At 51.7% G+C, this 26,206-nt stretch overlaps 1 protein-coding gene across 1 annotated transcript; it reads left to right on the top strand.

Annotated features, from left to right (window-relative positions):
• The first annotated feature begins 329 nt into the window (after nt 1–329).
• On the top strand, nt 330–25,604 carry DRC10 (dynein regulatory complex subunit 10). The gene is made up of 5 exons (XM_081286887.1): nt 330–383; nt 20,385–21,212; nt 22,986–23,219; nt 23,864–23,935; nt 24,852–25,604. The coding sequence occupies exons 2-5, from the start codon at nt 20,478–20,480 to the stop codon at nt 25,239–25,241; spliced, it is 1,431 nt and encodes a 476-aa protein (XP_081143013.1). The 5' UTR covers nt 330–383; nt 20,385–20,477; the 3' UTR covers nt 25,242–25,604.
• The last annotated feature ends 602 nt before the right edge of the window (nt 25,605–26,206 follow it).

Below are 26,206 nucleotides of genomic sequence, written 5' to 3'. Positions count from 1 at the left end.
CCAGATGAGCTCTGATTGGTCAAGCCTCGCGTCCTTCCGCAGTTCTCGCCCACTGCTGGCCCCGGACTCGCCGCCCGCCTCTCTGGGAGGAGGCGGAACAAAGAAGCTCCGCCTCCCTCCCCCTCCCATACTCTCCGCGTTACTCGCTCGGCCCGAACCCGAGGGAGTCCCAGGTCTTTCAATTGGTGGAACGTCAGAGGGACGACGATCCTGATTGGTCAGAACTCAGGAGGTGGTGTTGACAGAGAGAAAACGGGAATTGAATGGTGAAACGGCAAGTCTGTCAGACACCGAGTCCCGCCTTCTGAGATTGGCGGGTAACCTAGCAACGCGGGGACCACGGAGACAACAGTGCTTGGAGAAACCTGGAGCCCTCGGAGAAGGTGAGTAACCGGGCGGGGAAGCGTCCGCCGGGAGAAGGGTGGAGTGAGCTCTCGTCCAGCCTCCTTTGGCCCCCATAGAAATCAGCAGCCCCATCCCACCTTCAGTATCTTGCTCCCAGCTCCTGCCCCAGTCTGGACCTCCCTCTTGGTGCCTGCGAGGACCACAGGGCATCTACTGGGACCTGCCCCTACTCTGCCCCTTCCACCTGTCCCTTGCAAGGCCCTCGTCCCCAGACCCGAATACCAGTCGATCGGAGGCGCATCACACTGAATTTACTTCAAGTCAAACGTAGATGGAGGACTTGAGGGGGGTACTTTTTAAGTCTGGCATCATCCCACCTAAGGACGACACATCCCCGAATGCGCATGCAAGGAAGGCATCTCGTTTGAGTGAGTGCTTAAAACAGAGTATTTTGGGGGCTGGAGGTATATATAACTCAGTCAGCCGCAGAGTGCTTTCTAGCATGTAGGAGGCCCTGGGTTCAATCCCCAGTACCACACATCCCCTAAAAAAAAAAAAAAGTATTTTGATTATACAATTTATGTCTTTTGTATTTTGCAATCCTCCTGCCTCAGCCTCTCCAGCTCATACATTCTTAAGACAAAGAGTTGCTTGTAAGGATTAAATGAAATAAGGCTATAAAGAAGTTGGCATGGGCAACATAGTAAGTGCTCAGCAAATAGTGGCAACCGTTTTTTTCCCCTAAAATACATCTGGCCTTAACTCTCCCGGCTTAAAACAGATCTGAGGAAATTCTCCTGGTCCCTACCTTAAATATTCAGGTATCTACTGAGTGCCTACTATGGGTGCAGGGGGTAGAGCAATCAATTTAAAAAGCTCCATTGCTACCTTTATGGAGCACAGTCTAATATGGGAAATAATCAATAATGAAACAGGGGTTGGGGATGTGGTCAAGTGGTAGCGCGCTCGCCTGGCATGCGTGCGGCCCGGGTTCGATCCTCAGCACCACATACAAACAAAGATGTTGTGTCCGCCTAAAAAAAAAAAAATATAATAATAATAATGAAACAGTGTAGTATGAATGGAGAGTGAAGAAGTGGAAAAATTCCCTCCTCAAAATGCAACTATATAGTCCGTTCATGGATGGATGGTTAAACACACTGTGGTATATCCACATAGTGGAATATTATTCAGCCATGAGACAGAATAAAATTCAGAAATATGCTACAACATGGGTGAAACATGAAGATATGCTATGTGAAAGGAAGTCAGACACAAAATGACAAATTTTATATGATTTCACTGATATAGGGTATATATAATATGTACACACACACATAGAGACAGAAAGTGGAACAGTGAGGAGTGGACAGTGGTGATGTTTGCACATAAATATGAATGCAACAATCTTAATGCCCCTGAACTGTACCCTTACAGATTGTTAAAAGGGTAAACTTTGCTATGTTTATTTTACCTGAATTAAAAAAAAAAAACTATGAAGCTGAATAAAACTTCCCACTGCACCTTCAGCACTCTGAAGACTGACCAAGGGCCTAGGACACACTGGCGTGTTCATGAACCCGACTGAAACTGAGCTGGTGGTACTTACCTAGGCCTTCTCTGAACGCCCCCACCCCCAGCTCTGGCATGAGAGCTCCATGAGGGTTGGTGGCCCGTGACAACCAGCAGCGTCCCTGTCACTGCCTCCTGGGTCTCCCTTGATGTAGAGCCTGACTGGCTAAAGTGGCACTCTGTGTCAAAGAGGGCCAGTGGCTCTCACGGTCCAAGGTTTAGTCCTAGCTGGGCAAATGCTGGGCAGCAGACTTGGAGTTTGGGAACTGAGACGGCCATGGGCCTTAATAAGGCCAGCCACATACACAGCCCTGGCCAGCAGAGCCTGTGTAGACTCGCAGAGGAGAGGCCAGTAGGCCCAGAAGGAGCTCAAGTTCAGGTGGACTTGAAGATTGCATCTGCAGCCGAGAATGGAAGACTTATAGATTCAAAGTATTTAAGCACAAACTCTTACCAGTTTGGGGCTGAATTTTAAACTATAAGATACACAACCACAGAAGAAGTCAAGTTTAAAAAGGAAGGAAAACGCCAGGCACGGTGGCACACACCCGTGATCCTAGCGGCTCAGGAAGCTGAGGCAGGAGGATCGCCAGTTCAAAGCCAGCCTCAGCAACAGCGAGGCGCTAAGCAACTCAGTGAGACCCTGTCTCTAAATAAAATGCAAAATAGGGCTGGAGATGGGGCTCAGGGGTGGAGTGCCTCTGGGCTCCATCCCCAGTACCCAAAAAAAGGAAGGAAAAAATTAAGCGGAGTTGCATATTTAGAGGACACTGACTTGACAGATTTAGTGCAGGGAGTGACTGAGCCAACTCACAAGCAAAACAAGAGCAACTGTCAACAGGGGAAAAAATTAGAATCACAGTTGCTACAATTATTGTCTGAACTTTCCAGCGTTCAACAAATAGTTGTGAGATGAGTTAAGAAAGAAGAAATGCAAGCATACTCCAGAGCAAGGGAGGACAGAAACTATCTGTCTCCAGACGTCTGATTTATAGACAAAGACTTCAAAGCTGCTATTTTAAATGCATTCAAAAGAAACCAGGCTTAAATTAAAAGAAGACATGGAAACAAGGACTCATCAATAGAAAATACCAGCATATTTTTCTCATGTTATCTCTTCACTAAAAAAAAATATAAGATTGTACAAAGCAGTATTTATAGCATGATGCTGTTAGATGTATAAAAAAACGATATGATACTTGTGACAATAACTGGACAAAACTGGACTGGGGATGTGGCTCAGGAACAGAGCCCTTGCCTGGCGTGCGTGAGGTTTTATCCCCGACACCGGAAAGAGTTTTAAAAACACAAAATAAAGAAAGAGGAAGAAGAATCACTGCACCAACATTCTTTATGTTACCAAAGTTAAGCTATTATTATTCTAAAATAGACTGATAAATTAAGATGCACATTATAATCCCTAGATCAACCCCTAAAACTAAAAAAATAGCCAGATGCATACCTATAATCCCAGCTGCTCAGGAGGCTAAGGCAGGAGCGTCCCAAGTTCAAGGCTGACCAGGGCAATGTAGCAAGACCCCTACCTCCAAATTGTGAAAAGGCTGGAGGTGGAGCTCAGTGGTAGAAATTAAGAGGGTCCAGTCCCCAGTACTGGGAAAGCAGAAACAGGAAAACCTCAAAAAATATCTTTAAAAAGACAGGAATTTAAAAATGCACTAAATACTTATTTAACATAATAAAAGGCAACTTAGCAGGGAAACAAAACTATACATATGAGACAAATAAAAAAAACAATAGAATGAGGTGGACAGCCAGCAGATATGAATAACTGCATGTAAATAGATAAATGGAAATGATAAAAACTTTAAAGGTGGGGATGGACAGGCTTACCTTAGATTTGAAAGACACACATAGTTTGAAAGCAAACCACGCAAGGTCCCGCAGCTACGCAGCTAGGATACTATCAAACAAAACTAAGACAAGAGATATTATTAAAGCTGGGGTTGTGGCTCGGTGGTATAGCACTTGCCTAGCATGTGTGAGGCACTGGGTTTGATTCTCGGCACTGCATAAAAATAAATAAAGTCCATTGACAGCTAAGAAAATATTTTCTTTAAAAAAGAGAGAGATTATTAACCCAGTGAAGAACACTTAATATTGACAGGAGGGTCCATACACCAGGAAACTGCAGCTAGGCTGACCTAGAAAATTAGGATGACAGAAATTTGGGCTGGAGCTGAAGCTCACTGGTAGAATGTGTGTCTAGCATGTGTGAGGCCCCGAGTCCAATCCCCAGTACCCAAAAAAGAGAAAAGAAAAAAAGGTTTACAGAAATAAGAGGTTTATTTTATTTTAATTTTGCACGTGCTTGGCGAACACTGAGCTGCATCCCCAGCCCTTTTTATTTGATTTTGAGACATGGTCTCACTAAGTTGCCCAGTCTGGCCCCTAATTTGTGATCTCCTACCTCAGCGTCCGGAGTCACTGGGATTACAGCCACACGTCATCATGCCTGGTGTCTTACAGAAATTAAAATTATAAAGGAATAGTATGGACGACTTTATACCCAAAAATGAGACAAATGAAGTAAACGAATTATTTAAAAATGACTCAAGAAGAAAGAGAAATTTTGAATAGACTTCTAACAAGAAATTGAGTTAGAAATTTGAAATTTTCCTTCAAATTAAAGCCCAGGACTAGGGGTCTTCACTTTGAATTCCATCATAAAGAAGAAATCATACTAATCCTACCCAAACTCTTTTAGTAAAGAGAGGCAGAGGAAATACTTCCCTTTGTCCTGCCCAAGCTGGTTTTCCCAAGGCCGAGGCCAGGAAGAGACATTATGGGCAAAGGAGCTGTGGAGCCAGGGGTCAGCAGACCAGGGGCCACGGGCCAAGTCTGGCTGGTCACCTCTTTTGTAAATAACGTTTTATTGGAACATGACAACCAATTTATTTACCTATTATTTATGCCTGCTTTTTCCCCAGTAGAAGAGGCTACATTAGGCACAAAGCCAAAAACATTTCCTACTTGACCCTCTATAGAAAGAGCCCCGTTACATGCCAGTGTCCCTCAAGAAAATACATGCAAAATATTAGCAAATCAAATCCAGCAACACATAAAAAGGATCATACACCATGACCAAGTGAGCTTGTTCCAGAAACGCAAGATCAAACACTTGAAGAGCAGTTAATCAGCATGTTAATAGAATCGGCGTGGAGCAGAGAAGCTGGAGCTCTCTCTCCAGTACTGCTGGTGAGGACATCAAAAGGCACAACCCATCCGAATTATAGTCTGGCACTTTTTTTAAAAGTTAAACGTAAACCAGGCAAGGTGGTGCACACCTGTCATCCCAGCAGCTCAGGAGGCTGAGGCAGGAGGATCGCGAGTTCAAAGCCAGCCTCACCAACTTAGTGAGGCCCTAAGCAACCCATACCAGAGAAATGGGCCTCATCCTGTGCTCTGTCCTCACCTTCTTCCTCTGCTTACCTCCAGAATCACTGCCTCCCTGTTGAGGCCACCTTCGCTTTTCCCGCGGCCCAAGGTGACAACCTTCTCAGCCTGGTCCCCCTGCTGTCTTGCACCTACCAACCTTTCCACCACACCTAGGCCCAGGCGGCATATCCGACCAGGCCACTCACTTGGGGCATAAAACTCTTTGGGTCTCTTAGCCTCTTCCTCTGGAGCAGGAAGGGAAGCAGCCATGCTGACTTCTCTAACTCAGCTGAACCAGACGCCTACTCCCTGTCCACCTGGAAGGGGGTCAAGAGGAAGTAAGAAGCAGAACCGGTGTAACCACCAGGCCAGGCCGGAAGGCCAAGCAGTGACAGTGTGGTGCCATCGGGAGGTGGAGAGGATGCTTCCCTCGGTCACTGTTCTGTCGTGCCCCGCCTGAATGTGTCCAAGGCAAGAGTCAAACCCAGCACTCCAGGTGCACCCTCTCTCTGGAGCCCAAACAGCCTTGGGCTGAAGGCAGCCTTAATCGAGGTTGTGGAGGCAGAGCCTCCCTACCTCCAGGCTGACTGGCCACCCAGAGCACCCAGCCAGGACTCTGGTTCAGCCAGGCATTCCTGCAGGGACACATTCCAGGCAGACGTCATCCGGGTAAATGCCAGGCTTTCAGCTTGGGGTTTATCCTCTGTCCCAGCAAGAACTTAATTAAAGGGCTGAGTCTGCCCCGCTTGCTCAATTGCTAAATTCCCACGCATATCCCTCTGTGCCCAGGAGAAGGGCTCAGGGCAGTGAGGCCAAGGCACCACTTGGTCTTTGCCTCACTGAGGGGTAATGACCCCTCACCGTGAAGAGGGCCTGTGGCTTTATGTCGTGAGGGGGCAAAATTGCGACATATGCAGTCGAGGGGAGAAATAAAGAATGTTCATGCGCTTCTGCCCCTTTCAGTGCTTTATTCACTCAAATTACTCCATACAGTTTCACTCTATAGGTTCTTAATCAAGAAAACGACAATCTTTTTTAAAAAAAATCTTTTTTCTTTTTTTTTAAGAGAGAGAGAGGTTTTTTTTTTATATTTATTTATTTTTTTTTAGTTTTCGGCGGACACAACATCTTTGTCTGTATGTGGTGCTGAGGATCGAACCTGGGCCGCACGCATGCCAGGCGAGCACGCTACCGCTTGAGCCACATCCCCAGCCCAAGAAAACGACAATCCTTAATGCTGGGCACTGCAATAGACATAATCAATCCACAGCAAACAATTCTAGATGAATTCTAAGCCCTGCAAAACACACTTAATCACCATAGGCTAATGACAGACATTTCCTCCGCGTGCTAAGTTCAAAAGTCTCAAGCCTTAGGCCTTATGTCCAGCAGATGCACACTCACTCAGACCACAGTGACCAGGTCTGGAACCAAGGCAGGCTTTTCCTGGCATGGAGTGGATAACCGGTTGAGGAGGGGGTTGTAGGGGAAGTTGCTGCTCTCACCAAGGTCCAGATGAGGCGGTAGAGTTTGAGAGCGGTGAGGATCACTCAGAGGCTCAGTAAACAATGACAAGTGATGGGATGTCAGGTCCTCATCAGGCTCTTCAGCTCGAGTGTGGCCTTGATTTGGCTGGCTGAATCCCTGTTCATGTGCTCTAATATTTATACTAAATTTTGGGGGGTTTTTGACCCCCCTTTCAATTCTTATCAGCTACCACCAGATTTCTCAGTGACATCATTTAGCCTGGGGTCAGAAACATCTGGTCTGGTGGTCTCCACCCTGATCTTTCCCTCTGATCAGGCCAGGACAGCCTGCCAGGGGCTTCACTCTGTTTATCAGGGTGACGGGAAGTGACTTGTTTGAGGTCATACTGGAGGGCTCTGTGGGTGTACCTGGGGAGACTGCAGATTTCAAACTGGAGTTTTTAAAATGGAGTTGCTTAGGCTCAGGCCTCAGGCCATCCTCACACTTTACCCGGCTTCCCGTCTCGTCCCTCTTCCCTCCTCTACCCAGCCCCCTTTTGATGTGCCTAGGACAGGTGGTGCCTCCCATTCTCCGAGAGATAAAGGACTTCCCAGGGTTGTTCCTAGAGCCTCTAGCAGGTAGGGTAGCACCCCGCTTTCCTAGCAGGTAAGCCTGGCCCTCCTTCTAGAGGATGGTGACTTTAGATGGACAGAGAGCAGCCCTGGGCTGCACGGGCTAAACCTGGGCAGAGGCTGGCCTCTGGATGGGGCCGGGAGTCGGCTAAGGGAGACCATGGTTTCTAGACCAGTGTTCTCAACTGGGGCAGCGTCCACCCTCTCTGCCCCCACCTGGGACATTACATTTGGCAATGTCTGGAGACATTTTGTCTCTAGCTGGTCAGAACCAGATAATGCTGTTGGCATCAAATGGGTGGAGGTCGAAGATGCCAGCAAACTCGCTGATGTCAGAGGAAAGCCCCAGAGCCACAGCTGTCAGCCCCCGTCCCCAGTAGTGCAGAGCCAGGAGCCCGCTCCCAGCTGAGGCTGTCGTGGAAGGGAAATGTCACACGCGCACACACACACTCACCCTTTCCCTTCAGGCCCCAGTTAATGGAACAGAAATTACAAGATGAAGAAAATCAACAACATTTGAAATACAGAAATTTAGAGCATGGAGAAAAGTTTGACCTTAGCTTTCAGATTCTAGCAGCCGGTGACATCCAATGGCTAGTCAAATGCCCTCACCATGGGGACTCGCAAACATTTTTTTTAAATCCACAAACCAAACAAAGAAACGTGTTTCCCTTCCCAACCCAGCACGTTTATTACAGAGTGTCAGGCTGCAGGTGTCACTCGGTGGTAGAGTGCGCTGGCCGCAGTGAGGCCCTGGGTTCGAGCCCCAGCACACACGCGATGAGACGAGACTCGCTGCACTCCCTTCACGAGGCACAGCTGACATTTTCTACATCGTTGACTTGAATGCTGGTTCCAACTGGTGAACTGATCTCACTGCCCCCTCAGGAGTTGCAATCCTAAGACTATATTTTTTAGAGCAGTTTTAGGGTCACCATGAAATTCAGAGATTTCCCAAGTCCACACCCTCAGTATCGGCCAGTGGGGAGCACCTGTGACACGTGGCCCACCTACACTGACACCACTATCACCCAGGCCCGGGGTTGGGGTTAGGGCTCATTTGCAGTGTCATACAGTGCGTGGGTTTGCACACAGGTACAGTGACTTGTGCCCTCCGTCACAGCACATTTACATAGTATTCACTACCCTAAAGCTCCCCAGCTCTGCCTGTTCACTTCTTTCTCCCCGACACCCTGGCCTCCGCTGGTCTGGTACCAGGGATTGAACCCAGGGGCACTTGACCCCTGAGCCCCACCCCCAGCTCTATCTTATATTTTATTTAGAGACAGGGTCTCACTGAGTTGCTTAGGGCCTTGCTTTTTTGCCAAGGCTGACTTTGGACTTTCTATCCTCCTGCCTCAGCCTCCTGGGCCTCTGGGATTACAGGTGTGCACCCAGATCCACTGGTGTTTTTACTGGCTCCTAGCTGCTCCTTTTCCAGAATGTCATATGTTGGAATCATCCAGCATGGGGCCTTTCTAGATTGGCTTCTCGTCCTTAATATATGCACGCAATATTCCTCCTAAGTCCTTTGGTGGCTTGCTGGCTCCTGTCTTTTTAGTGCTGAACATCCCCTTGTCTGGAGATGCCACAGCTTGTTCGTCCACTCCCCTCCTGAAGGACATCTTGGTCGCTTTGGAGTTCTGGAAGTTTCAAAGAGAGCTGCTGTAAACATCTGTGGCAGGGGCTGGGGATGTGGCTCAAGCGGTAGCGCGCTCGCCCTGGCATGCGTGCGGCCCGGGTTCGATCCTCAGCACCACATACAAACAAAGATGTTGTGTCCACCGATAACTAAAAAATGAATATAAAAAAAAAACCTCTCTCTCTCTCTCTCTCTCTCTCTCTCTCTCTCTCCCTCTCTCTCTTAAAAAAAAAATCTGTGGCAGTGGGGAGCAGTGGATAAGCAGACAGAAGTTTTCAACTCAGGGTAAATAACAAGTAGGGCAATTGCTGGATTGAATGCTAATAGCACACTGAGTTTTGTAAAAAATGACATCAAACAACCTTGCAAAGTGGCTGCCTGCTCTGCACATCCTCCAGGGAGGATGGCGTTCCTGCCCCCTTTCTCCCAGACCTGGTGCCCTGCAGTGTCCTGGCTTTGCATCTGTGTGTGTGTTAAACCCGGGTCTTGCAGGTGCTGGGCAAGGCAAGCTCCCCACCACTGAGCCACATCCCAGCCCTGGGGCCATTCTTCTAGGTGTATAGTGGCTACTTTTTTTCTTCAAGTGGAGAAAGTTTATTTTAGAAATCTCTAAACTTGGGGCTGGGGCTGGGGCTGGGGCTCAGTGGTAGGGTGCCTACCGGGCACGTGTGGGACACTGAGTTCGATCCTCAGCACCACGTAAAAACAAAGATATCGTGTCCAACTACAACTAAAAAAATTAAAAAAAAAAAAGAAATCTCTAAACTCACTACTAGGAATTTCTTTCTGAAATAACCAAAATTATGTCGTCTACAGGTCTAGTTAACCAGAAATGAACATTTCTAAAGGCCACTATAACCAAAAGAGGGGTTAACCGCCCTGATTGGAAGGTGGAGGAGATGGGGTCCTGGCCAGTGGCTGGAGGGAGCCCAGCCCTCCTCCACCTCCAACAAAAACGCGGCAGGAATGTAGAAATCAGCCAAATTAAAAATAGCAATAGTACAAAGGAGCCACCGAGGTTTCGTTTTGGCTCTTTATAAACCTTTCTGCTCCAGAACATTATTTTGAGGAAAAGTACATCTTCTATTTTAAGAAGGCCTCAGGGCTGATACTGGATGGTACCATGTAAAGTAGCAGTAAAGTCACACAGGATTCCCTGTCACACAGTCCTGTCAAGGGGCTCCTCCCTGTCCCCACTTAGAGCAGAGGGAGCCGGAGCCTGGCCAGGTCGGGCATCTTTCCCAAGCCACAGCTGCAAAGTGGGAGCCTTGGGACTGAACCCCAAACTAGTCTTCTCCAGGGGGCTCCTGGTTTTCTGTTCAACTGCCAAGGTGAAGAATCGAAGCCGGGAGGTCAGGCGAACGTGCCCAGGCCTTCGCTGTGGCCAGGGGCGTGAAGCTCCAACAACCAAACTGCTCTGGAGGCCCTGGAGCCAGGGCCACAGCCACCCTGACAGAGGAGCCCCGTCTGCAGTGCCCAGGCACCTTTGGCCAACCAATGCCGTCCATAAAACCTGGGCCCTCAAAAGGGACAAGAGAGGTACTGTAATAGATCAAAAGTGGCATTAGAAAACCATATCCTCCTAAACTATGAAAAAGAAAAAAACCAATTAGATTTAGATCTTTTTTATTTTAGAATTCTGAGCCCTGAGCATGGGGATAAGAGACAACCCATAGTCGAACCTTGGCTCACAGCTTTTACTGCTAAGATGCGACTGTTTCCTGGCTCTAACTGGGGACATAACAGGTTCTGTGAAGGAACAGTCCCCTGTGGTGCCTGCATCTCCCTGCAAAGAAGCAGGCCTGTTGGTAAAGGTGGACTTGCCGTCTCTTCGTTCATTCAACAGCCATGTTTATTGAGCATCTACTTGGCAGGAGTTGCTTGAGATTGCGGTTTTCCTTGCTGCCCTGTATGGCCCCTGGCTTTCCCCGGTCTGGGCTGGGAAGGCTCGGGTAGAGCACAAAGAGCTCTCTGAGGCCAGCGTGTTGGCAGGCTGCGGGGGCTTCCTGACGCCAACAGGAAACCCTGCAGCCTCCAAGGCGAGCCTCCACCCAGCCACTAGCAGGTAGATTTGGAGGTAAGTGTCCAGGAGTCCCGTTCCTGAGTCATAAGCAGAGTCCTGGGTCGTAAGTCATCAGCAGAACATGGGGGGTAAGACAGGCAGGTAGTGGGAACTGTTCCAGCCCAGAGCTGTCAAGAGTCCACGGAACCAGTGGTGCACGTTGGGAATCCATGACCCAGCTTGGTTCAGCCTGCCATGGTGCAGAAATCACAAAGTTTTCATTAAGGTAGAAAATAAGAGCAAAGACCATGAGCTCCATCTCGTGAGAACTGCCGTCTCTGCCACCGTACCCCAGCCATGGGCCACCCTAGGTCACCCTCCTAGCACTCTCACGTGGAAGCTGAACGTGGCCTTTGTACTATCCAGTCACAGGAAGGAAGAGGAACGGGGCCAGGAAGTTGCAGCCAAAACCCAGTGAGGAAATCCTTCAGTTGCCCAGGAGCGCACGTGCTGGGAATTCTCAATGGGAGGTGCCACTGAGGGAGGGTTTGTTTACTTGGTTCTGTTGGTTCAAGTTTCTCCCTTTCTTTGGTATTGGAAATCTGAACCCAGGAGTGGTTAACCACTGAGCCACACCCCTAGCCCTTTTTTATATATTTTTTAGAGACAGGTCTCTGAGATGCTTAGGGCCTCCCTTCATTACTGAGGCTGGCTTTGAACTCAAGACTCTCCTGCCTCAGCCTCCCCATGCTGCTGGGATTATAGGCATGTAATATCTGTCACCATGCCCAGCTTTATTTGGTATTTTGAGGCATGTTCTTTTTTTTTTTTTTTTTTTTTTAAAGAGAGAGGAGAAGGGGAGAGAGAGAGAGAGAGGGAGAGAGAGAGAGAGAGAAAGAGAGAGAGAGAGAGAGAGAATTTATTTATTTATTTATTTATTTTAGTTCTCGGCGGACACAACATCTTTGTTGGTATGTGGTGCTGAGGATCAAACCCGGGCCGCACGCATGCCAGGCGAGCGCTACCACTTTAGCCACATCCCCAGCCCGAGGCATGTTCTTTAGATAAATTTCTGAGAGTATTACAAAGTTGCTGAGGCTGAGCCAGGAGTGGTAGTGCACACCTGTAATCTCAGCAACTCCCGGGAGGCTGAGGCAAGAGGATTGCAAGTTCAAAGCCAGCCTCAGCAACGGCAAGGCACTAAGCAACTCAATGAGACCCTCCCTGTCTCTAAATAAAATACAAAATAGAGCTGGGGATGTGGCTCAGTGGTCGAGTGCCCCTGAGTTCAATCCCAAAAACCAAACCAAACAAACAAAAAAAAATAACAAAGTTGCCGAGACTGGCCTTGAATTTGTAATTCTCCTGCCTCGGCCTTCTGAGTCACAGAGATTATAGGCGCGTGCGCATGCATGTGTGCGTGTGTGCTGGAGGTTGAACTCAGAGTCTCATAAATTCTGAGGATCTCCTCTATCCCCCAGAGCTACACCCTCAGCCCTAGGTTTCTTTCTTTTTGGGGAGGTGGGGGTAGGTACTGGGGATTTAACCCAGGGGCACTTAACCACTGAGACACATCCCCAGCCTTTTCTATTTTTTATTTTTTTACTTACAGTTAGGGCCTCACTAAGTTGCTTTGGGCCTTGCTAAGTTGCTGAGGCTGGCCTCCAACATGCTTTCCTCCTGCCTCAGCCTCCCAAACCACTGGAATTACAGACCTGCACCACCACACCTGGCAAAAGTGACATGTTTTCCAGTTACTATGGAGATATAAAGTTTCCTTTTTAATCAAAAGAACTTAGGAATGAAAGAATTCTTTGAAAAATTGAGTTGATCATAGTGTGGCTCTGTGTGTAAATCTGGCAGAAACCACAGCAGTGGCCTCTCAGGTGACGCTGAATGGGAACGAGCCTTCCTGGTCCCCAGCGGCCCACAGGGGGAACAGGTGTGAGGCGCATCTCGGTCAGTTCACAAGAACTTCCAAGTGTTCTCTCGGGATTTAAACTTTTTTTTTCTTTTGTTGTGGTGGTAAAATATGTAACATGAAATCTGCCATTTTAAGCACTTGAAGTATTCGATTCAGTGGAATCAATTACATACACACGGGGCTGGGGATGTGGCTCAGTGGTAGATGGCTTGCCTAGCATGCCTGAGGCACTGGGTTCAATCCTCAACACCACATATAAACAAATAAATGAATAAAGGTCCATCAATAACTAATAATTTTTTTAAAAAATTACATACACACGCTGTGCGACCATCAGAACCTATTTCCAAACTCTTTCATCGCCCCCAGGAATCTGCGCCCCGTAAACGCTAATCCCCCTCTTGCCCCGCAGCACCTCCCACGCCCCGGCTCGGTTCCCTTCCTGACGGTCACACCGTGGGATCAGGCCCTGGTGTCCCTGGGCCCAGGCAGGTCTCCGCCTCCGGGGCTCAAGCTGTCCTCCTGCGCCTGCCTCCTGAGTGGCTGGGACTGTAGGGGCGACCACCGTGCCAGCGATCTCCAGCTTTTCTGATATATATATATATATATATATATATATATATATATATATATATATATACACACATATAGTGACCGGGAAGCAGAGGGACTCCGCTCTCTGGATACAAAATATGCACCCATAGCCGCCCCCAAGGCCCTCCTCCTCCAGCCTCAGCCCAGGCCCCCAGGTACCTCCCAGTGAATCCCAGGTGGGTTAATTCACTGAGTAAGTGAAGCTACAACCCAATCATTTCTCCCCCAAACCTTCTCGCGCTGTCTCACTTTGGGCTTTTGGGGGACGCCCCACATCCAAACATAACAGTGGCTCCCCCTTTGGCTTGTAACTATCGCTGCCTCCCCACGCACAGGTGCCCCTGCCTCCTCTCCAGAGCTTTCAGTGGACACCTAGGAGTGGACTTGCTCTGTCGCATGGTGATTCCAGCTGTAAGTTTTTGAGGAACCACCAAAGTTTTTTGCACAGTGACTCTCACTTTCCAGTCTCACTGGTTGTAAATGAGGTTCCAACTGCAGGACATCCTCATCCACACTTGCTATTTTCCACTTAAAAAAAAAAAATGCAGCCCAATCCTAGTAGCTCAGGAGACTGAGGCAGCAGGATCGTGAGTTCAGAGCCAGCCTCAGCAATTTAGCAAGGCCCTAAGAAACTTATGGAGACCCTGTCTCAAAATAAAATATAAAAAGGGGCTGAGGATGTGGCTCTGTAGTTTAGTGCTCCTGGGTTCAACCCCCAGTAAACAAATAAAAGAGGAAAACTGCAGCCATCCTGGGGAGTAGGAAGAGGTACCTGGTAGTTTGGGTTTGCATTTGCTCGGTGACTGATGGTGCTGGGCATCTTCATGGGCTTATTGCCCAGTCGTATATTTTCTTGGGAGGAATGTCTGTGTTGTGTTGTTTTGTTTGTTTTTACAGTGTGTGTGTGTATGGGGGGGCAGACCCAGGCCGCCCTGAGCTCAGGCTGCCCTTTCTCCATGTTTTAATCAGGTTGTTTTCATTGTTGGGCTTTTGGGTACTTTCTAGACTCTGGCTGCAGAAGCCTCATCAGGTGTGTGATTTGCAAGTCTTTTCTGCTGTTTTAGAGGTCGTCGCTTTACTTTCTAGATGACATCACTTAATGCACAAGGACTTTAGAGTTTGGGATTCCAGTTCATCTATTTTTTCTTATGTGTCTCACTCTGTTGATGTCGTATCTAGGAATCGAAAGCCAAGTCCAAGTCGTGAAAATTGACTTCCCTATTTTCTACTGGGAGTTTTATAGTGTTTCCATACTACTTCTTTCTTTTTTAAAGAAATTTTTTAGTTATACATGGACACAATATTTTATTTTGTTTATTACGGCTGAGGATCGACAGCCTCAATACTGTTTCTAAACACATTCTTCTATCCTCCCACGCAGTATCAAGACCAACCCCTCCCCCCATTGCCATCACTTCCCTATCTCCTCCCTACTGACTCTGGAAGTCTGGCCCCTTCCCACGAAGTTCCTGCAGTCCCACACTGGCGACCAGCAGCCCATCACAGGGGCAGGAATGTCCCTGCCTCCCTCTACTGAGGCCATCCTGGGTTATGTTTTGTTGGTGGTACTAGTGGTTGAACCCAGAGTGCTCTACCCCTGAGCCATGTCCCCAGCTCTTTTTGAGACAAGATCTCGATAGGTTGCCCAGGCTGGCCTCCAACTTGCAACCCTCCTGCCTGAGCCTCCTGAGTCGCTGGGATTACAGGGGTGTGCCGCTGCTCCCAGCTGAGGTTGTTCACACACGCACGCACGCACGCATGCACGTACGCACGCATGTATAAAATATACCTCAACCAGGAAACCTACACACACATATGCATTATTGTTAATTATGTACATATACATACATTTATATATACATGTGTATATGTACTTACAATAACAACAAATAAGAATAGATATGATTATGAATGTATATATTCATATTTCAGGTATTTTCAAATATTTTTTAGTTGTCAATAGATTTTTTACTTTATTTATTTATATGTGGTGCTGAAGATTGAACCCAGGGCCTCACACACACCAGGCAAGTGCTCTACCACAGAGCCACCATCCCAGCCCCTACAGTTTTATTTATTTATTTATTTTTAAAGAATATTTAACTTATTCATGAATCTTATTGAACTTTTTTCCTCTGTGGTGCCAGAGTCGAACCCAGGGCTCCTGCCCTTTAGGCAGGCACTCACCCACTGAGCCCCAGCCCTGCCCTGGAGTTCTTAAATAGCTCCGATGCTCGGGAACTGGATCTTGAGCACGGCTGTTCTCGAGGTCTCTACTTGACAGGATTCACTGAAATTGGCCCAGAAATCTCATTCTACTCTGTCCACCATAGAAGTCAACATTGAAGTCAAAAGACTGCTGGGCACAGGGCGCACGCCTGCAATCCAGGTGACCAGGGAGCTGAGGCAGGAGGATCGTGAGTTCGAGCGAGGCCAGCCAGGGCAACTTTGTGAGCGGCTGTGTCTAAAGAACTAATTAGACTGCACAAAATACGGGCTGCGGGATGCAGGTGCCTGAGCCCGACGGCCTGGGCTGACATCCTGCTCGGTGGCTTACCAGCTGGAGTCCTCATGTCTCTCTGCTCCCCGTCCTCCTGGGTAAACTGGAGGTCACAGCGGCACCCACCTCTAGACTGGGGGGATTATGGGAATCCATTCACAGGGCCCGGCACGGTGGTGTACGCCTGTAATCCCAGCCACTTGGGAGGCTGAGGCAGGAGGATCTCGAGTTCAAAGCCAGCCTCAACAATTCAGCGAGGTGCTAAGCAACTCAGTGAGACCAAGTCTCTAAATAAAATACAAAATAGGGCTAGGGATGTGGCTCAGTGGTCCAGTGCCCCTGAGTTCAATCCATGGTAATAAAAGAACAGCGTGGAAAGTTCTGGAGAGTCAGCTGACACTACTGTGGAATTCCTTAACCTGAGACCCACCCCACTCCAGTCCTGTTGGTTCACCACCCTCTGACTCTCTGGGTGCCACGGCTGGACTTGAAGGGTGCTGATGGGTGTGGGGCCTTCTTCCCCTTTTTCTATCCAAGGGAAAAAAATAGATCACTTAGCTCAAGTCTTTTTTATTTTTTTTCCCAAATGCTCTGAGAGCGAAAGTAATAAAATATCCAAGAGGCCTATTTGAATGAAGCCGAGGTATAATTTGCATGATAAAGATATATTTCCATTTATAAAGTTCATCAGCAGAATTAATGACAAATAAAGAGAAGATCCAATTAACGTTCCCCGTCCATTAACCATCCTGCCTCACTCAGGGCAGGAAGCTTAAGAGGGGAGGCTGAAGTTGGAAATGATTTAAATATTAAGGCTGGTGGCATTAAAAGGGACATGAGATGATCACATTAGAATTCAAGGAAAAGAGATTCTGCAGCGATTTTGTCAGGGAGTCAGCCGCAATTCCCCCCAAGTCCTAGCTCCACCGGGTCTTTCTTGTCCACCCAAATGAGCTGTCAAGAGCTGACGGGCGCCGTCATAATCAAAGAAAACAAATTTGCCCTTTAAAGCAGGGGAGGTAATTTGGCTGAAAGCAAATTGGAAACACTTCCTAGAACGTCTCAGTTTCCAGCCTCCGTCTTTTGATGTATGCCTGAGAGCTCTGGGGGACTGAGGGGAGAAGAGGGCTCCTAAGTGCTTCGTTCACATGCATTCTGCAGCCTTGGGGTGAAGGTCCACATCCTCAGAGAACCCCAGGGCTGCCCCCAAAACTTTATCTTCAGGAAAGATCTCAAAGGAACTGAGGACATTGACTGGAGAGCAGGAAGTGGGTGGGAATCAAGGGGGTGCAGACAATGTGACCTTCTTCACCTCCCTCCACAGCTCCCAAAGAACCTGCTGACCTGGGTCCACGCTGCTAGTCAGGGAGCCAGACATACAGCACCTTGCTGGCCTCTTTTGTCCTTGTTCTTAGTCACCACACGTTTTCTTTCTTTTCTGGGGTACTGGGTATTGAACTCAGGGGTGCTTAACCACCGAGCCACATCCCCAGCCCTATTTTGGATTTTATTTAGAGACAGGGTCTCACTGAGTTTCTTAGAACCTCACTAAGTTGCTGAGGCTGGCTTTGAACTCGCAATCCTCCTGCCTCAGCCTCCCGAGCCGCTGGGATGACAGGGACGCACCCCTGTACCTGGCTCCATGTTTTTCTGATTCCTTCCTCTTCTCTCTCTTTACTCTTTGGTTTGGTGAATTGAAGATGATCTTCTGTGACTTCAGACACCACTTCTCCTTCGCCTTTGCAGCTCCAGCCCCAGGGCCTTCTGATCCTGTGTGGTCAGTGCTGGGAGTTGAACCCAGGGCCTTGCACATAGTTGTCCTGGTATTTTATCAGCTAGGAGTCTTTGATCACAAGTAACAGAAACTGGCCCTGGCTAAGCAAAATGCTGAAGGAAAGGCTGAACCAGGCCTCAGAATGTACAGTGGTCAGGAGGTTCTGGGGTCTTGGCAGCAGGAGCTTCAGAAACAGCCTGAAGCATCAGCTCCCAGGGTTTCCCACCCTCACATCAGGACTCATGCTCCTAGGAGAGCGGGAGGGTTCTTTGATTGACAGCCCCACCAAGACTGCTGTGAGCTTCCTGTCAGTCTGACAAGATGCTCAACAACTTCGGAAGAGGAAGGGTTTATTGGGCTTGTGTTTCGGGACTTCAGTCCAGGGCTTATGGGCTTGGTGGGCTTGGACCTGTGGCAGAACAGGACCTCATGGTGGAAGCACTTGATGAGGAGATTGCTTGCCTCACAGTGGCCAGGAAGCAAGAGAGTGAGACCAGGTGCAGTGCCCACGCCTGCCATCCTAGTGACCAGAGGGCCTAAGCAGGAGGATCACAAGTTCAAGGCCAGCCTGGGCAACTTAGTGAGGCCCTCAGGAACTTAGTGAGACCCTGTCTCAAAATAAAACATAAAAAGGGCTGGGGGTGTGGCTCCGTGGTTAAGCACCCTGGCTCAATCCCTGCACCAAAGAAAGAGCGGGAGCAGGTCCAGTCTCCCCCTCTAGGGGGACCTAGCCCCCTCAGGGACCCATCTTCCTCACACCAGGCCCCACCTCCTAAGCCTCTACTCCTCCCAAGAGCACCCCAGGCTGGGGACCAAGCCAATGGCGCCTGAGCCTTGGAGACATTTCTGCAAATTACAGCAACTGCTCACCCCACGGGAGAGTGCCTTCCCCCAGAGAGAACCCGGGTGCCATCACTGACAACTGGATCAGGGAAGGCCCAGACACCACCGCCCCCCTACGCTCCAGTTAGGCAGCCAGGACCCCGCGGTGACACAGCCTGCGTCCTCCTCCCCTCCAGAGTCCTTCACGGGTCCTGCCGTTCTCTCCCCGTCACCTAAATTCAAAACTCTTCCCCACTCTTCAAGTCCTAGTGAGTTTTTAAAACACCTCTCACATCCACAGGCAGAGTAGGAAAGTGGAGAGCACAGGGTGACCCCGAGAGGACATCTCTTCCCGAGGTGACAGCCAGGGTCTTCCATGCTGGGTAAATGGTCGAGGTCAAGATGGAGGAAGCCCTACTTCATTGGAGCTTACTTCTTAGAATAGAGAGGAGACAGTGCGCAGGTCCACCTTGGGACCCAGGTGGCGACCCTCAGCCTGGGGAGAGTCCGTGGGCAGAGGGGAACTGGCGAGGAGAGAAGCTGGCTGGGAGGGGGGGTCCATCTTGGTCCTGGTACGTTGGGAGGCCCCTGGGTGGGTGCATGTGAACCACTGAGTCCCTGACCTGGTACTTACACCAGTCACTTACTGAGCCCTCACGCCTGGGCCTTGTGCAGGAAGGGTCCCGCCACCCTGAGGATCCCAGGGCCCCAGGGAGACTCTGAGCCCACCTGAGGCTGTTCCAGGGCCGAGCTGCTGAGCCTGTGCAATGGGGGACACAGGTCAGAACTGCTCATTGCCACCCTGGGTTTTTCTGAAATGGCCTTTTGAATAAGCCATTTTATTTTATAATAATCGTTGATTTACAGAAGCATTGCCCAGCCTGCAGGCCATGCCTGGCTCCGGGAGGCCAACGTCCTATCCAGTCAGTCCACGGTGTCACTAAGGGAACAAGGCTGCTAACTCTGCCGTGGGGCTTGATTTCTCTGGTTGTCCCACTGATGTCCCTTCTCTGTTCCAGGATCCAATCCAAGATCTCACGTTGCATTTTGAGTGAAACCACTTTTTAGGTTGTATTTGGAGTTACCTTTCAGTGCTCACCGGCCCCGGCCAGCCATCTTTTAAAACCACCCCTCGAAATCCTTGGAAATTGCTGTTCCTAGTCCTGCGTGCCCTGCGCTCCGTGGTTTGTCCTGTGCCTGTCCTGCTCAGGGTCTTCACAGGGGACGCCTGCAGGCCGAGTGCCTGGGCTCCCTTGTCCATGGGCTTCCCTCTGGTGTTGGTCCAGGGGCGACTCTGGTATCTGAGCAGAGTGTGAGGAGGCAGGAAGGGGCTGCTTCCCATCCCTCCGCCTCAGGCTGCAGGGCCTGGGAGCCCCGCTCTGCCTCTTCTGGGAGCTGATGGCTGTGGCTTGAGCTTCCTATGGTGACCCAGGTCCCCAGCTCACCCCCTCCCATTAGCAGTAGCTGGGTGGCTTCGTCTTCCTAGGGTGGCCTTGCCACTCTGTGCCACCCACGTAAATCCTTGATTAAAATCCTCACAGCTGGGTCTCTTTTCCCAATGGTGGCACTTGGCCCTATGGCTCACGTCTGCCTGGGCCCTGCACCCTGGTGGCCCAAATACCACCACAAGGTTCTGTGGGAAAGTGCCCCCTCCCCATGAGCTCCGGGGCCCCAGGGCTCAGTGTGGCACTGAACACCGGCTCCTTCCTTGCAGGACTGCAGGACTCAGTAGAAGCACAAAAGCCCCTTGGCCCCCCAAAGCCTCCATCTCCTGGGGCCCACGAAGACGGGGAGGACTGCCAGCGAGATGGCCTTGGACACCCTCGCTGTGACCCCTCTCCACCAAGGGCCCTCCTTCAGCAAGATGCCCCTGAGGACGGAGGCGTGGCAGAAGCCAGGCAACCTGGTGAAGCCTCCGGTCCCCTCCAAGTCCAAGCTCACCACCATCGAGGCTAAGAGGATCATGTCCGTCCTGGATGAGGCCATCTACAAGGTGGAGCTGGTGACCCTGCTGTCCTACGCGATCACCCACCCGGAGGCCCTGGAGGGGATGCCCGGCGAGGGCGTGGCGGCGGCAGTGAGGGAGCACGAGGACCTCTGCCAGGTGCTGCTGGGGACCATCAGCGACCTGCAGGAGAAGGAGCTGCAGCTGCAGGCAGCGGAGGACGACGAGGCCGAGGAGGAGGCGTGGTTCCAGGACTGCCTGGCAGCCTCAGCGCAGCTCAAGACCAGCCTGCAGCCTCAGATGCAGAAGGTCCGCGACTCCAGCAGGGACATCCTGCGCCTGCTGCTGACCGACCCCCCGGCGGCCAGGCTGCTGCGGCTGCAGGCGCTGGGCAGGAGCCCCGAGGCGCAGCGCTTCATCGAGGGTCTGGAGGAGCTGCGGGGCTTCCTGTTTGAGAGGCTCCTCACCAGTCCCATGGAGGCAAGGGACAGAGCCCAGTTCATCCAGGACATCACCAGGCGCCACCGAAGGAACCAAGAGGTCATTGATGCTCTGGAGACGGAGCTGACCGCGAGGATGAAGAACAGGGACTCTGAGGTACCCCGCGGGCTCTGGCGGGCGGGGTCCCCACTCCTCTCCTCTCCTCCCCTAAGGGCGGGTCACAGCCCCCCCCAGCACGGTGGGGGGCGGGGCAAAGGCTCGTGAATATCAGGCTGGGAAGTGCGAGGAAGGGCCAGTACAGGGTGCTAAAGGATGGAACCAGGGCGAGGCCAGAGGAGCCAGGGACCCAGAACTGGAGACCTGCAGGATAGGCGGGAGCAGACCCAGCCCGTGGCACAGAAGTCAGTCGTGGGGAGCAGGGAAGCAGGGTTTGTGGCCGCCCAGCCCCTGCTGCCACCGTTCCATGTGACTCTGCCTGACAGCAGCTCTGTGCAGTGTGTGCCCATCAAACTTTACTCACAAACACAGGTGGCCTCCTGGGTTTGGAACCCCCGACCTCAGTTTGCTGAGCCCTGATCCAGGTGAGGACAGTGTGTGCCTAGATCCTGAGGTGGCAATAGGCCTGCAGTGCTCAGAAACCCAGGGAGCCAGTGAACAGGGAGGGGACCCAGAAGGGCCTGGAGAGAGGGCAGAGAGTGGCCCACCCCAGGGATCCTGCTACAGGCCAGGGCGGGGCAGGCGGAAGCCCTGGGAAGGTCAAGAAGGGACCTCACCCACAGAGAACCACCTTCCTCAGACCAGACCGCCCACACCTTGGGCTTTACATACAGTTTTCTTTCCAGGGCTTTCTATCTAGATCACCTATGAGGTGACTGCGTTTTTAGCTGTAGTCAGGGGCCCTCCTCTGCCCCAGCCAGCCAGAGTGGCCTGTGCCTTGGCCATGCCCAGCACAAAGAGGCCAGGACAGGGCCCCTGTCTCTGGGCACAGTCTCAGTCAGATGCTCTGAACCACAGCGTCTCCGGGAGGCAGCCGGGGGCAGGGGGTGAGGACTCCTCCACTCCCGTCCACCATGACCAGGGGGCGAGAGAGCCAAGGCCCAAGGCAGCCGCCCCTGCCCCGCAGTCCTCACTAGGTCTGTCCCTTAAGACACCCCTTGGAGGTGTCGGAGGAGCCGTATGATTACTGATTTGGGGCTAGCCCCCCCCCCAGGAAGCAGGGGCCCGTCTCCTGTGTCTGGCACTGAGCCTGCATGATGAGGGGTAGATATTTGGGGGTGGGAAGGGTAAGGCCCAGAGGTCCTCAGTCAGGCAGGTAAGATGGGAGAGGCCACCATCCTAGGGACAGGACGAGGGCCACAGCCAGCTTTGTGGGTCCCGTCCAGGTGGTAGAGCCAGCATGGGATTTTCTAGCTCTGGGGTCAAATGCCATTTTTCCAGATGGGCACATGTCACTATGTCATTGAGTATCAGTGGAAAATGAGGGACAGTGTCAGTCAAGCATGTCATGGGGATTCTCAAGAAAAGTGCTGAGTGCCGGTCACACTGCCCAACCTGAAACCCACATCTCGCTCACGAAGCCTTGTCCCTGGACAGGCTCCCCATGTCGCCCTGCCCAGGTGTGCACCCAGGGAGTCAGTTCTGAGCCTGCAGCCGCTGCCCCAGCCCCAGGCTGCCAGCACGGGCAGACACAGCCCTATGGTGTCCAGTGGGGACCCAGGGTGTTGAAGAGCCGCTGCAGCTGTGCACAAGAGCACTGGCCTCCCCTGCCATCAAATGTCCCTGTCCCTGCCCCTTATGGGTCCAGAGCAGGACTCAGCAAGGAGGGTGGCAGGTGGCATGCCGGGCCCCAAGGGAAGGGCAGGGGTGATGCCTGTCCTGTGCCCGCTGGTGATGGTGTGGGTGTGACTGCCGCCCTCCCGTCCTGCACAGGTAGAGAAGGAGAACTTTGTGATCCAAGAACTGAAAAACCACCTGCACCAGGTGCTCAAGTTCTCCGAGAGCAGCCTCCTGCGCACCAAGCAGGAGGCCGAGAAGCAGCAGAAGGCCGACTCCCGGGCGTCGCAGGCCAGGCTGGCCAAGCTCCAGCAGGAGATCCTGACCCTTCGCTCACAGTACCACAACCTGGTCATGGAGAACCGGGAGGCCGAGCAGGCACTGAGGAAGGTGCCCGCAGGCGGGGACACAGGGGCTGCAGAGGGACCTCTTTTCTGCTTCCAGGATCCACTGATCCTGGGCACCCTGGTTCCTGCCACTCAGCACCTTGTCCTCAAGGTAGCACATGGTAGCACGTGTCATTGCCTCAGTCCTTTTTCTGGCTGAATAACATTCTGTCATATGCCTGTGAGCTGATCCTCTAAAAGCACCTAGATCCACCCAGTGGCTTCCCCTCTCCCTTATTTGAGAATCCAAAGCTTCATGGTCACCCCTTCAGTGACACTTGGGTGTCGTCAGGGACCACTCCCATCCTGGCCACTCCGTTCTAGCCACACAGGCTCAGTGTGTCTTAAACACCTCAAGCCTGTTCCCACCTCAGGGCCTTGGCACCTGCTGCTCCCCCTGCCTAGAGTGTCCTCGGAGCCACTGCTGACAGACCACCCACTAGCTCTGTCCCTTGAGGCAAGCGAGTGAGCAGGTCTGAGCCTCGGTTTCCTCATCTGTGAAATGGAGGACGAGGCTGCCGGAGCGGCGCAGCAGGCAAGGCGGGAGAATACTGCCACACAGGGGCCTGCGTGCATTGCTCAGGGCTGTCCGGGTCGGCATTATCCCATCAAACCATGACTGTGGGCTTCTGTGGGTTTTTTTTCTAGAAAAAATATAAAGTGGAGACAGAAATCGAGAACTGGATCCAGAAGTACGACTCGGAGATGAGTGAAAAGCAGGTATTTGTCACTAAGTCTCTTTCTGGTGGCTTCCCAAGCCAGATCCTTGAGGAATAGGAGGAATGGAGGAAAGGTCCCAGGATGGTCCCCGGAGCAGCCCCGCAGGTCGTCTCAAGGGCTCCTCCAGGCTGGGCGGAGAGGCCAAAGCAGGCAAGGAAAGGCCCCGGGCTGCGTAGCCAAGGGATGCGCCTGCGCCGAGGGCTGGCGGTCCCGGCGCCCCCTGGCGGCCACATCCTGTACTCCACCTCAGGAGCCCACAGACGTGTCTCCACCATAGTCACTCAGGCGGCTTCCACTGAGATGAACCAGGTGCTGGGTTCAGCAGTGAGGAAAGTCCCCACTGTCGCCCGAAGGTCCCAATTTAGTGTCACTTATCAGCTGAGTTACCTGAAGCAAGGGACTTTACTTTTCTGAGCTGCATCTGATCTAGAGGCAGTGGAGGGGCTTCAGTCTCCAGAGCGGGGTCTGCAGGAAGGGCTGGGGACCCATAGCCTACAGATTTGGGAATCCCCAAGTGCCCACCCACTTCTGAGGTAGGGAGGCCTGGGGAGATGACATCAGCCCATGTGGCTCAAGGCCAGCTCTGCTGTCACAAGAACCAGGGGGCATTGTCCTTCTATCTGACTGAGTGTCCCTGGGAGGGGCGCCTTGGGGCTACAGCTCATTTCTCTAGTCCCTGTGAGGGTCCTGTGGCTGGGGTGTCCACGCTCAGTGGTACAGCACCTGCCCAGCATGGCTCCCTCCCCAGCCTCGAAAAGCCAACCAACCAAAAATGGCCCAATAAGGGTCGTGGGTTCCTTGTGACAGGGACCTTGCCCACCTAGCCTTGTCCTGTTGCTGGAAGGAAACAGGAAGAAGGAGGGGAATCGGAGGGCATCTCTCACAGCAGGAGGGGCCTGCCACCTCTGACCCCCAGGAGGAGTACGAGGACCTGGACCTCATCCACAAGGAGGAGAAGCTGCAGCTGGAGGAGCTGAAGCTGAGGCACGCGGTGCTGGTGGAGGAGTTCTCCCAGATCCTGGCCGAGAGGGAGGTCAACGCCAAGAAGAGGATGGAGGCCGAGCGCGAGATGCTGCGCATGGTCAGGGCCGCCACACTCATCCAGGCCGTGTGGAAGGGCTACCTGGTCCGCTCCATGCTCAAGTCCAGGAGGAAGAAGAGAGGCAAGGGCAAGGGCAAGGGCAAGGGCAAAGGCCTAAGCCAGATCAAGGGCAAGGGCCTGGGCCAGGTCAAGGGCAAGGGCCAGGGCCTGGGCAAGGGCAAGGAGAAGGGCAAGGGCAAGGAGAAGGGCAAGGGCAAAAAGTGAGCCCGCCCAGGCTTCCCCTGCCCCCAGGCCTCACCTCCTCCCAGACCAGGCCAGCAGCACCAGAGTGCAGAGACCACCATCCGCCATCCGGGGCTTTGTTTGTTTTAAATTAAAAAAAAAAAAATTTAAAACCACATTCAAAGGAGCATCCTACAAATGAAGCTGTCTTTACTTGGCTGTGGGCTGGGTGCTGCCTATGGGTGCCCGCAGGTACCCAGCTCTGTGTGCAGCTAGGTGTCCATCCACAGGCAACCATTCCCTCCTTCAGCCCCAGTGGGAAATGAGACCATGGACTACAGCCCCCTGTCCCAGGCTAGAAGCTGCCAAGGCTGTGACAGACACATCACCCACCTGGGCAGAGTAGGGTGTGGGTCACAGTAATCTGCAGGGGACAGACCAGGACCAAGCTGGGCTTCGGGCTGCCCTGGCCCTGCCCTGGAATGGTCGGCTTGCTCCCTGGTCCGTGCAAGCTCACGGTCCAGATGGTGCACACCTGCAGCCTCCTGGCCCCCAAGAAGTTGAACACACTGGGAGCTATCACTTAGCAACCTCACTGCTTTTTTTCCTAGAAAAATCTCTTCAACTCTCAGGTCTGCAGCTGCCTACCCCAGACAGTGTAGACTGCAGGTGGCCTAGTCCCAAGGCACCCAGTGGCCTCCCACACACTGTGCTGGCCACCAAGCATCCCGCTGGACTATGGCTAGCTTTTGGTGTAGATGACAGGAAAAAGAGGCATTTCCAGCCCTTGTCTGTTAAAATGGGAAGGGGGAAGCCGTTGAGAGGTGGATGTTTCAAGAAAAAACAGAAGCAATCCTCTGAAAGTCCCAGGAAGTTCACACAGCCCAAGTTTAAAATGCAAAAGCATGTTTGTACCGCTGTCTACTTCCCTTGTGGCCCTCTGACCCCTGCAGGCATTCACATCGTGCCCTCATCCTGGGCACTGTGGGTCCTTCCCCAGCCATGTC

This window comes from Spermophilus citellus (assembly GCF_964194105.1).
Source record: "Spermophilus citellus genome assembly, chromosome: 3".
Taxonomy (NCBI): Eukaryota; Metazoa; Chordata; class Mammalia; order Rodentia; family Sciuridae; genus Spermophilus; species Spermophilus citellus.
This window is presented reverse-complemented; position numbering and strand designations above follow the sequence as displayed.